The sequence below is a fragment of the Macrosteles quadrilineatus genome, unplaced genomic scaffold (assembly GCF_028750875.1).
Source record: "Macrosteles quadrilineatus isolate MER2022 unplaced genomic scaffold, UCM_ALF_1.0 Scaffold_1__1_contigs__length_201487025, whole genome shotgun sequence".
Lineage (NCBI taxonomy): Eukaryota > Metazoa > Arthropoda > Insecta > Hemiptera > Cicadellidae > Macrosteles > Macrosteles quadrilineatus.
Window position 1 is genome coordinate 87,227,665 of NW_026542594.1, and position 13,680 is coordinate 87,241,344.

General features: G+C 33.7%; 1 protein-coding gene across 2 annotated transcripts in view; it reads left to right on the forward strand.

Moving 5' to 3' along the window:
* Positions 1 to 13,680, forward strand: part of LOC128982871 (Kv channel-interacting protein 1) — a 220,083-nt gene that overhangs the window by 52,448 nt on the left and 153,955 nt on the right. For both annotated transcript variants that reach the window (XM_054402120.1, XM_054402195.1), the window contains exons 2-3: positions 5,133 to 5,204; positions 6,483 to 6,545. In XM_054402120.1, coding sequence (XP_054258095.1) covers positions 5,133 to 5,204; positions 6,483 to 6,545 — 135 coding nt within the window. The remainder of the gene's footprint in view (positions 1 to 5,132; positions 5,205 to 6,482; positions 6,546 to 13,680) is intronic.

Below are 13,680 nucleotides of genomic sequence, written 5' to 3' on the forward strand. Positions count from 1 at the left end.
TTAAATGAGTTGCTATGGTTACCTAACAGTTCATTCCTGGTTTATATAATTCATACACTTATGTTTTTGTCATGCTTATTAAATTCTATTTTCTATCAGTTTCTTGAATAATTTTATCATAAAAGTAACAAAAATAGTTAAAGAAGAACCTACTTCTTCAGAATCAAAATCTGAACGTCATTATTGGTTTGTGAATTTATGTTACATGTACAGTTTTTATAATTTCCTGATAATACTAATCCTGATGTAGAAGACACTTCGGAATGCTCTTCGAGTTGATTAGTTTGATGAAGTACCGGTGTTGTTTCTGGTGACTGTAATAATCAACCGTCCAGTTGCAATCTTTCCTCTAGTATAATCGTCAATGGGTTCTGCTGAGTGTTTCCAGCCTTCGTGACGCTGTGGGTACGATCCGGTGCGAACTTTCCACGTAAACTGTGTCATGACTGTGTCATCCCGCTTCAATTAACAATGTTGCTGAAGTGCGTCCAACAGTATACAGTATACCTTTTGGGGCTAGGCAGATTTAAAATGACAATCTGCCTCTTTGTCAGGTAACTGTAGGAGTTTCCTGTAAATTAGTAGTACTAAGTAAACATAATCTTTAAAGGTAAAAGGGTATTGTATTATTCGTTTTGCCCCGGAAACAAGTTTGAAATATTAAAATGACCAAATTGGCTCGTGGACCAAAGTTTTGAAGTTAGTTTAGTAAAATCATGTCAATTAGTAAGGTCATGATTGCGTCATGGCAGCAAATTATATTTGAGTTTTTATTGCGATGTTATCAAACCAAAGGCAAGAAAATACGCAACAATCAACCCCTCAGTTCTATTAAAGGTAATAAAACTGAGAGAATGTGCTGATTCAAAACCACTTAGCATATAAATTAAATAATCCCTTAATTATGGATATTGAAATCGCCTTTGAGAGGAGATCTCTGAATTCTAAGGCAATTTGTATTAATCCAATTTGAGAATCGTGAAAAAGGATTTTTTGCTATGCATACTGTGTATAAGTAAATCTATTTACTTGATCACGCTTGATCAGTACATGTACACAATGTACTGTTAGTTTAGCTATAGTGAAATAGAATCCCAACAATTTTACAAGTGTGACTGAGTTCTGAGTTAACCAAAAATGAAAAGAAGAAGTCCTATACTTCCAATGGTCCTTGCAAAGCTACGCGAAGGGCTTTTAGTTGTTCAGCTGTAGAATACTTTGTGAACACGATTATCTAAGACACGTTTGAAAACAGTAAACAGAACCGAGTGGGCCAAAGTGCTAAAAGAAACAAAAATAAATTAGGCTATGACAAGTATCAAAACGAGACGATTCTAGAGGCAAACTAAAGATAGCCGCGTTGCGTAGATTGGTGACGTCATACAGATCTCTAAGAGAGTAGCTTTTGATGTTGACGTTACATTGCCACGTGTAGTAGTGGCGTCAGACTATGCTAAGAAAGATGCTTTAGATGGTAACGCTACATTGTCATGTATGGTAGCGACGTCATACTATGCAATGAAAGCAGCTTTTGATGGTCATGTTACGTTGTCACAAGTAGTAGTTACGTCGTACTATGCTAAGAAATATGCTTTTGGGGGTTACGTTACGTTGTCACAAGTAGTAGTTACGTCATACTTGCTAAGAAAGATGCATTCGATGGTAACGCTACATTGTCATGTATGGTAGCGACGTCATACTATGCAATGAAAGCAGCTTTTGATGGTTACGTTACGTTGTCACAAATAGTAGTTACGTCGTACTATGCTAAGAAATATGCTTTTGGGGGTTACGTTACATTGCCACGTGTATTAGTTACGTCATATCGTCTGTATATACTTTCTAAATGAATTTTAACTGTACCTTCGTAGACTAACCCAACTTACCCAAATTACCTACTTATAGGCTGGACTTAAACTCCGTCGGGTTAGCGTCGTCTGTTGTCGTAACTGATCAGTAAATGTTCCGTGTCCGTAACGTGTTTCGTGTCGTGTGTAAATGTTTATTTATTTTTACGTGTTAAATATGACGCTCTTCATATGAAGAAAGAAAAAATCTTTGTACCGCCTGATGATGAATCCGCATAGGAGTCGAAACTAGTTGCAACTGCAATTAAATGGATTGCTTGATAGCAGGTATTTAAACCCTTTTAATATTATTTGGCAATCCGGAGGCTACATCCACAATAAAATGTATAAATTAATTCCATATTGTTACAGATAAGACGTTCAAATACTACCTCAACTTTAACAAAAAACAATTATTTAACTGTATAATAAGGCTTAAGGAAACTATCAAGTAACATAAACACCAAAGGTTATCTTAAAGAGGGGCATTCCACCAACTTCGAAATAGCCGAGAGGATTCGTAGACCCACAAATATTTGGCTACTTCCCAATCTTATGCGTGTTAGTCCACATTGATTCTGATCTGAGTGTAATCCTATGATGATAAATATTTATGAAATTGTGTTGCAAGTTTGGTAACAACAGTCCAATAGTTCTGTCAGCTGTTCACAATACAATGTTTGACAACACCCAAGCACGTTCACACGCGGCGTCAGCTGGCTGGAGTCCCCAGACCAAACATGCGCTACTGATAGTTGCTTTGACGAGTCTTAAAATCAAGAGAACTATTCAATCGATATCTTCGCAGATAGCACAACTCGACATCGTGGAACATTCTTCATACACTTTGTACCTTCGTTTTGTTGTTGTTAATTTGCTGGAATGATTAACTCCTGTTATAACAAAATTTTACGATTTTAAGTGTTAATTTGTGTGAAATATCGAACCGTATTGCTAAAATATGAAATGTAGAGTTCGATTGAGTAGGATAATAATTCAAAGTTAGGTACATTACGTAGGCCTAATACACGTTTTGTAATTAGAGAGATGTTCTAGGCACATAATACTATTACTAGGGTACCAGGCATTGCTTGGTAGCGTATTTTGTATTATGTTAAAAATATAAAGCACAGATTTGTGGACAGATGGAGGGTAATAATAGATATTTGGCCATTAATGTTACTATTGAAACACGGATCCCCCCCGAACAGATCCTTGGATAAATTTTATTTTTAGGCTAAACCTAAGAAAACGAAATAAATCAAGCAATTTTTTAGATGATCAAAACCTTACTTGTGTTTCATATATGTATAGTTTATGTATGGAATATACGAATATAAAAATGGAAGGATACAAATAAAAATAAGTTTCCAAACTTTATTTTTGTGCCGTATATTCAAAAAACTTGGCGCAAACTATGTTGGACACTAATCAAGTTATAAGTAAGTTACAATTGTTTGTAAATATGTCCCAATAAAGCGAATGATAAATCAATAGATTTTATTTCAGCATGTTATAGTAACTATACATTAACTGCCTTGATGATACTGAGAGTAACATTTTTTTATGGAAAATGTTTAAATATTGTAACATAAGGTGGTATACTTATGGTATAAAATATCCCAGTATTCGTGACGAAGTAGAATAGGTAGTTATAAATAGCTTTATGAACTTTTAACAGTCAGTTAATGAGCCATTCGACACACACCACTAGGCAGAACGACCACATTAGATACTAAATAAATTGAACGATTCTAGCAACAGAGTCTATTCTAGGCACTGAGTCGATCCCGAGACCGGCAAAAGGCTCGAAACAACTAACTGTTGTTATAACTTTTTTCATTGTTATTACAAGTAATAACTGTTATTATGGCTTATTATTTGCTTAACGTTTTCTGATTGATTCGTTATCAACTCACAAGTTTTCCTTAGTAGTAGGTATTTTCGTTAATTCCCCACATTTCACTAATCAAGTTTGATAACAATTTTTAACTCTAATTCAAAGTCACAAACGTTCTTATTCATTCGCCAAATTAGCTTTATGATATTGAAGTAATAATAACTATTCATTATTCACGTAGCTTTACTCTATTTATCAGTGTGTACAAATCGCCATCATAGATCAGTTAGTGCTTACTTTTTATCCGCAAGTATATAAACAAATGTAATTCCGGAAAGGATTAGTACAAGTATTAAAGTTGCATTTTAACGTGGAAGTCTCAAATTAAATTTATACTTTAAAAACTAATATAGCTTTTTTGTGTTTTAAAAAGTAAGAAACTAAACCAAATAGAATCTGTGTATATCTGTTGGTGGCCATAAACATCTGTCGGTTCACAAGCTGTAAATATCTCAGTTAACTGCCTCGCAGTAGGTGTCGCGGTGGAGGTTGTAACGGTTAGTTATACCTTGGAGCGTTAAATGACGTCACGAAACTAATCAGTAGCATGTTGTACAATAACAGCATCAAGCAACAGGTGGGGAGAGCATTGAGAAGGTCCACGTTGTAGTAGTAGTCACTCGTAAATATCATGTGATTTAAAAGTAACTTAACTAAATAACAGTTTATAATGGGAGGGTTATATTTGTTTGTCGTGGTATGTGGTAATATAAGATAATTTGTATCCTGAATGCCACGTTTATGTTTTATTTCAGTAGTTAGTAAGTACTAAATAGTTGCTAAGTAGTACTTAATCTTAGTTTGCACATACGTTTTATCCGTCAGATATATTATACCGTATACACCTTTATTATCCAGCACAAAACAAAACATTGCATTAGCATTTTGTTGGACGTTTATTATCTGAGTACAAAACTATCATGCACAATCTCTCACGTCCAACAATTGCCTAATATAACAAACAAATTCAAATTAACAACACAAATATAACAGCTAAATGCATGAATAAACATATAAAAATTACTTGAGCAGATGAATAATAAAACATATAGGTAATAGTCTACTAATGATAATAGTGGCCTTAAAGGATGATTTACAAAATACATTAATTTTTTCTTGAATGACGATTATGGCTTATCAATAAGGTATTATAATGTTTGTACCGCAATTAATAGGAGAACCCTGTAAGTTTATAGATAAGAAAGTTCTATAACTATTCTATTATCAATTGTAAGAAGTCCTAGTCCGGTACGTTTGGGAAGGGCGTTTGGAATCTACCCACCTTGTAATTAATTAGCCAATACTTTAAGGAATCTTTTAAAGCCTCTTTTACAGTGCGTTGTTACGTTTACATAACAGCTGATGTATCTATTGGTATGTTTCAGGAGATTTGGAAGACTCCGGCGTACCACAAGACAAGGCGAGCAGAGGATCAGTCAGGAGCTTCCTGAAGAAAGGTAACGGTGTTGAGGTACATTTTTAGGTATATACATTATACTGAAACGTCATATTGGCGTTTATGGGATTACAGCATTTAAGCTTAAATGTCTACAGTCAAGAGTCTACAGACAAGACTCCAGATATACAAAAAGTAGAGCTGTGTAAAGACTAAAAAAAGATTAAGGTAAAGATTAAAAATCAAAAGTTGAATGGGTATGACATGCGGTGACTTATTGTCTACGCTTGTTTGTATCAATAAAGCTAAAGTTGTTATTGTTATTGTTGGTGTAGCGTGGGAGAAGATGAGTGGCAGTACGATATCCGAGGAAGCCGAGTATCCGGAGTTTGTTGATAATCCTCTGTGATAATTTATGTATAGTCTTCGCTTGCTTGTATCAACAAAGCTAAAGTTGTTATTGTTATTGTTGGTGTAGCGTGGGAGAAGATGAGTGGCAGTACGATATCCGAGGAAGCCGAGTATCTGGAGTTTGTTGATAATCCTCTGTGATAATTTATGTATAGTCTTCGCTTGCTTGTATCAACAAAGCTAAAGTTGTTATTGTTATTGTTGGCGTAGCGTGGGAGAAGATGAGTGGCAGTACGATATCCGAGGATGCCGAGTATCCGGAGTGTGTTGATAATCCTCTGTGATAAGTTAGGTATAGTCTACGCTTGCTTGTATCAACAAAGCTAAAGTTGTTAATGTTATTGTTGGCGTAGTGTGGGAGAAGATGAGTAGCAGTATGACATCCGAGGATGCCGAGTATCCGGAGTGTGTTGATAATCCTCTGTGATAAGTTAGGTATAGTCTACGCTTGCTTGTATCAACAAAGCTAAAGTTGTTAATGTTATTGTTGGCGTAGTGTGGGAGAAGATGAGTAGCAGTATGACATCCGAGGATGCCGAGTATCCGGAGTGTGTTGATAATCCTCTGTGATAAGTTAGGTATAGTCTACGCTTGCTTGTATCAACAAAGCTAAAGTTGTTAATGTTATTGTTGGCGTAGTGTGGGAGAAGATGAGTAGCAGTATGATATCCGAGGATGCCGAGTATCCGGAGTGTGTTGATAATCCTCTGTGATAAGTTAGGTATAGTCTACGCTTGCTTGTATCAACAAAGCTAAAGTTGTTAATGTTATTGTTGGCGTAGTGTGGGAGAAGATGAGTAGCAGTATGACATCCGAGGATGCCGAGTATCCGGAGTTTGTTGACAATCCTCTGTGATAAGTAGGGTAATGTAGTCTAAGCTTGTTTGTATCAACAAGGCTAAAGTTGTTATTGTTTTTGTTGTCGTAGCGTGGGAGAAGATGAGTGGCAGTACGATATCCGAGGATGCCGAGTATCCGGAGTTTGTCGACTGTGAGTTATCTTACTTTCAAATTACTAATTAGGATATAAGTACAATTATGTGAGTGTGAAATTGGTACTACCAAGACTCAATATATCTGGAAAACCGAATGCATTACCCCTACATGCATTAAGAGATTAAATATTACTTGAATATGGAGTGAACTGTATAACAAACATGTTTAAGTAGACACATCCATCAGGTATTCTGTTAGACACTATATTTTACTTATTATTAATATGAATACAATTATTTATTTAAGATCATGTATTAAAAGACTTTCATTAAGTTTTACAAATGGCTCTTAAAATCCTGTGGCGGGCCCTAAATATAAAAGAAATATTAACACACCAATAAATGCCAGCAGGAGGCCTATAACTCATGGGTAAATGTAATGCAATATTTCGACATTGGGGGTGGACATGCACCTACACTACATCTACATGCATCTTAGATTAAATCTTCCAATGGTATGGATAAGATATAACAACAAAATTACACATGACAACTAACTATTGAAAATTGCACAGTACATATGGACATTGGAATATAGATTTAATGTTTTTACAAACAAACAAAATTGCTATACATACTAGTTATACATTACTAGTTGCGAAGTTAGATAGAGTTAGAGTTAGAGAAGTTAGTTAGTATTAGATAATGTTGTGTGAAGTGTTTACGTTACTGTTGTTAAGGGTAATATGTTATTTATTTATTTTTATTGGTGTTGGTTTTGTTTGTATTCAAATTTATTTTAGTATAAATTATTCTAGTTTAATTTCACATATAATTTACCGTTTATTGAAACGTTTGCTATAGAGGTACATATTGATCTATCAAATGAAGCTACAATCAATATAAGTTATAAGTCATTTGCCACAGTAACAATAGTACGTAATACTAAGGTTCTGCCAGTTTCAGTTTAGCTTAACTTGTGACAGCAATTGAATAGTTGTGAAGGTGCATTCAGAAGACAGTAAACAAAACCCCAAAACAAATTATTTTTCCTATACAAACTCCATGCTAACTTTGACCTTCTGTGGGGCGGGGGTCAATGGAAATTTTGTAAAATCTCTTCTTATTGTCTGCCTACGCTATGAGACAAATATGTATGCAAAATCTCATTCTTCTAGGTGCTATGGTTTGGCCTGTGCGTTGATCGGAATTTCGCATTTATATATAGACATTTAAACTCTATATAATTTCATTTTTAAATGTTGATGCATTTCTCATTGAAGTCTTCAATGGATCGGATCTTTAGTATGGATTTGTTAAAATTTGTTGTATCATTTTAGTTTTAAGTTTTTAATATTAAATCGTAATTTGTTAAATAATTTTCTTACATTGTAATAAATATGTTGGTCATAAAACTTTGTTTTGTGTGGAAAGCAGAAGAAAATATTTGCAATTTTCTCAAATTATAATTCTTCACACATAATTATTAATCTTTTCAGAATTTCTTAAAATTATTCTTTAAAAATGTAATATTTCGTGAACATTGGTTATTATAACAAAGGTTATTAACTGGTATTTTTAAATACTTTCTTACAGGATTGGCGTGGTTTCAATTTAAAAATAGTTCTTAATGCAGACTTTTGTAATTTAAATATTTGTTTAGTTCTTTGATGAAGTTGAGCCCCATATAGGTATTGCATATCTAATGTTGGAACAATTAACGAATGATATACAGTAAGTAATGCGTCTTCACTACAGAACATAGGCAATCTTCTTAATAATTTGGGAAAGTGTTTTACATAAGTGTTTAATATTTCAGTTGAAATTTACATTTTGGTATATAATAAGTCCTAGGAATTTGATTGTTTCTACTTCTTCTATATGTTGACCATCAATTAAAATAAAAGTTTAAATCATTTTTTTTTTTAATTTTATCTCTGATTATAAATCGCATAAATTTTGTTTTTACTGACATAATTTGTAATTGGTTTTCCATGAAGCATTGTGCTAGTTCATTTGACTCTTCAAAACATTTAATTTCCAATTTTTCTCTATATTGGCTGGATGTCAATAAGGTCGTATCATTAGCAAATAATATCACTTCAGATAATTTTCTTGAATATTTCACATCATCTAAACATATTAACAATTCCAAATTGATTGTTTGATAATTGTTGAGGAGAGTTATCGTATATATTTCTGATTTTGTGCTTCATTACGTTATATTATTAGCTAATTATTATAAATGCTATATTTCATATGTAGTTTTAACTTAGAGTTGTGAAGTAGCAAACATGCATTCTCTTAGGGCAATTGTCGGCTTTTAGCGCCGGTAACAGAGTAATAAACCTTCGTCCTTCTGCGAAAGGGCAGGCCCTTCCTCACCACTTTTAGAAAGTTGCAACCCCAATAGAGGGCGAGGAAGGTGTCTTTTGTTCAGTCATAGTCAGTGTCTCATCTAGCATCACATTGTCAAGTTCGTTTGGCATAGTTTTCGTATAGGACGTGTGAGGCAGACCCCTCCACGTATTTCATTAGTCTTTATTCGCATTCAATAGTACATTCACGTTAGTTTTTCGTTATAGCATTATAGTCAATCATTTATACAGTCCACTTAATATTCATTTCACATCAATAAATTCATAGTTCGTTAAAGTGTTAGTTCTTTTATTATTTCCATAACATTGGCGCATCACAGACGCGCCGCAACATGGTCCTTCGAGCCGGATTCGCGATATCAGTCGCAGTGAACGGTCGCAGTGAACGGTCGCAGTGAACAGTCGCAGTGAACAGTGATCAATGTAGTGACAAGTGTTTTATTCTACTTTGTGTATTGGATTTACCAGCATCATCTATCGTAAGTCTACATTCTATTTCATTTGTTCAAACAAGCTACAATGGCTGAAGAAATGAGAAAGTTAGTTATCAAAAGAGCTACTATCAAGTCCAAAGTGGCCAGATTTCAATCTTTCCTTGAACAAATCAGTAAGACACAAGATTGTTCCCAGCTAGAAGATAGAATAACTGTATTTAGGAATTATTTATCGGAATTTGATTTAGTACAATCAGAAATAGAACTGACAGACTCGGTTAGTGATCAGAACTTAGAGTGGGAGTCATTCGAAGACCTATACTATGAACTTTTAGCAAGAGCAAAGGCCCTCCTTGCCAAATCAACCAATACTAGCGAATCGTTGCCGTTAAATACTGAACAATCCTATTCAGTGAAACAAGTCAAGCTACCCATTGCAGGATTACCCACTTTTGAAGAAAAGTGCAATCACCTGGAGCCGATTGACTTATTAGTTACCACCGATGAAATTGGACTTCGGGGCATTGGACAAATGCAGCCACAGCAGGAAGCTCCCACTTTTCAAAACACTTGTTTAGGATGGGTATCCTTGGGGAATTTTTCTGATAGCAAAAAAGCTGAAACCGAGAGATCGATTTGTCTTCAAACCACAGACGATAATCTTCATTCTCGATCCCAACAATTCTGGAACACGATCAGCTGTGACCAACCAGAATCACAACTTGATAGCAAAAAGGCAATGTGTGAACAAACATACTTTGAAATAACAGTCAGGGACACTACCGGGAGATACACAGTCACGTTGCCAGAAAAGGAGGACCTAGAAAATTTAGTTGCCAATCAAACGCTTGGGGAATCAAGGTTTTGTCAGTTTGAGAAAACACTGTCAAACAACTCCACGCTGTATCAAGCATACTCAAATTTCAAGACAAAGTTTCCATTCAACCAAAGTGCTAAAATGGACATCGGAGTCTACCAACATCATTCCTTTTCTACCAGTGGTTACAAGAAAGGACAACGAGCTGCCAATGGATCGTTTCACCGGACGCGCCACAGAGATCCACCATGGAGACGACGGCAGGGTGTGAATCGCCACCGTCAAAACAACCAACGGAAAATACGAGCGAAGCGAGCGGTCAACCGTCTGTGCGTCCTACCCCTGGAATGACGTCACACACTGCAACAGCTGAGAACTACCCTTGTCAACCATATGTGTCAAGTGTCAGTGAGTGAGTCGTAAAAGTGGTAGTGTAAATAGTAAAAATCTCCAAGCCAAATAGTGAAAGTGTAACATAAAAATCTACATTTAGGATAAATTTTAGGATAAATCAATGTTTCAAATATAAAGCTTTAGTTATATTTTTAATAGTTGTAGTTTTTTGCATTGTCATTTTTCATCGTTTTCTTAGTAGTTTTGTTATTGCATTTTGAATAACCAATCAGTTCAATCGTTATTATTATTATAATTAATCGTTGTTAGGGTTAATTAATCGATTTTGCACATAATTAATTGTTGTATTGTATTTCATTTTCTCGTTCATCTAATCATTTAACTAACTTGTATGTATTTAAATGGCTATGATTTGCATATAATTCTTTGTGCTATTGATTATTTAACTTAGCATAGTTGTCATGTAGTATATAAAAGTGTTATCATTTTAGTCATTTTACTGTCGTTTGCCAGATTAGTAGCATATTTATTCATAATCACTTTTTTCATATTGATTACATCATCATGTTGTTGTTTTCTTGTTTAAATGTACTTAAATATTCGTGTTCTTATGTTGTTCAGTCAATAAAATGTATTCAATCCTTGTAAATAGGATTTGTAGCATCGTGTTAGATATTAAAACTATAGAAGCGTGATTCGAAATATTTTTGCACTTAACAATTTAACATTAGTCTTGTCATCTTTTTGTACAGTTTAGTGTGTCATTGTTAGTTTCATTTATTAAGTTATCGACAAATCATTATCGTGAGTTCTGATTTTTAATGTGTTATTCAAAGCTTTATCATTTAACTTGTTTTCATTGTAGAAATCATATTCGTGTTTAGCATATAAGGTATTTTACAATATTTTAAATGTACTTCACTCGTATTGCTTTGTGTCATTGTGTTATTCTATCATTTCAACATGGTTTGATTAATTTGTTTGTAAATACAGCAGTATTGTAATTATTGTATCAATTTAAATTCAATTAGATTTTTGCAATATAGAAATAGTTGAAAGATTTACACTTTCAAGGGGGGAGAATGTTGAGGAGAGTTATCGTATATATTTCTGATTTTGTGCTTCATTACGTTATATTATTAGCTAATTATTATAAATGCTATATTTCATATGTAGTTTTAACTTAGAGTTGTGAAGTAGCAAACATGCATTCTCTTAGGGCAATTGTCGGCTTTTAGCGCCGGTAACAGAGTAATAAACCTTCGTCCTTCTGCGAAAGGGCAGGCCCTTCCTCACCACTTTTAGAAAGTTGCAACCCCAATAGAGGGCGAGGAAGGTGTCTTTTGTTCAGTCATAGTCAGTGTCTCAACTAGCATCACATTGTCAAGTTCGTTTGGCATAGTTTTCGTATAGGACGTGTGAGGCAGACCCCTCCACGTATTTCATTAGTCTTTATTCGCATTCAATAGTACATTCACGTTAGTTTTTCGTTATAGCATTATAGTCAATCATTTATACAGTCCACTTAATATTCATTTCACATCAATAAATTCATAGTTCGTTTTTAAAGTGTTAGTTTCTTTTATTATTTCCATAACATTGGCGTACCCACCACGCGCCGCAACAATAATATCTTGGTTTTTTTTAGAAATGATAAAAGCCTATTCAGAATTATTTTTTCAAATATTTTACTGAATGAAGAGTGGATAGATATTGGTCTGTAATTGCTGGCATTTTGAGAATCACCAACTTTAAAAATTGGTATAACTTTGGAAGATTTTAATAATTGTGGGACACTACTATTAGTTATGGACTGATTGATTAAATATGTCCGTCACAGGAGTAGACCGTTCTGAAGAGCAAGATTTTACAATTTTAGAGGATATCTTATCAAAGCCATAAGAGGTAGAGGATTTCATAACGTTAATAGTTTGTATGATCTCTTCTTTATTTGTAACGTCTAAAAATATAGAATTATAACTGTACAAAGTTTCAAAAGATAATGTGTTAACATTGTTCACTCGTCCAATATTTATGAAAAAATGTATTGAATTCTTCAGCAATCGATCTGGCTCAGGAAGATTTTTTCCACTTGAACCATTGATTTCATAATTTTTTTGTAAATTTGATTTGGCCTCTTTTCAATTTTGATTAACAGTTTTCCATAGTCCTCTCATGGGGATCTTGGAATTAACTACTTTTTTCTTGATGTCAGACGATTTTATTTTTCTAATTGAATTTCTATATTATTTCTTTTTTCTAGGTATGTTAAGTCATGGATTGAATTTAAATTTTTTGTCCTTGAAAATAGTTTTTTAACATCATTCCATCATAAGTTCTTTTATATCAGGATGTAATTTAATTGTATCTATCGAATGAGATAGATTGATTTTCTTTAAGGGAAATTATTTTGTTAAATGATTTGATAAAGTTCAGTTGAATCATTCATATTTTTCATCCAATGTCTTTCTAAATGTAAATTTTCATTTTTTAATTTGTTTTTGAATAGTAATGCTTTTTTCTGACAAGATTCTTGGGTATTTATAAATGGTTGTTGGTAGAATAGAGTTGTAATTAGACTATTTTATTATAGCTATTTAACAATGGTGGTCTGAGATAGCTGAGATAGCTGAATTATTTATTTACGGTAAACACCATTTTTACAATCGATAATACATGAGGGCAAGTTACAATAAAATATTTATAAATATATATAAGTCAGATTCAGATTCATCTTGCTGAAAAAAAGATTGCCAACATGAAAAAATGACACCAACAGGATTGTCCAAAAATGCTTTAACAAAAATTGGATCATGCGTATTATAAATCCTAGTTAACAAGAATAAACATTTTTAGAGAAAAATACGGTACTTACGTATTATACGGAGGCCACTTATTTTACAGCGCGCTGCGGCGGTTAGGTTAGGTTGGGTTATCATAAGTTTTTATGACTCATCTCGTATAGTTCGATTCATAACGAAACTAGGAAAGTTCTACAAACATATTTATGATAACCCAACTTAACCCAACCGCCGCAGCGCGCTGTTAAATAAGTGGCCTCCGTATAATACGTAAGTACAAAAAATACGATTACCAAAACTAGATAACAATTGATAAATATTTCAATATACATACGTGTTTAAATGTTTTAGTTCAATATTTGTAAACATATTGTCGATTTTTATTTTGAATTTTTGAATTCACGATT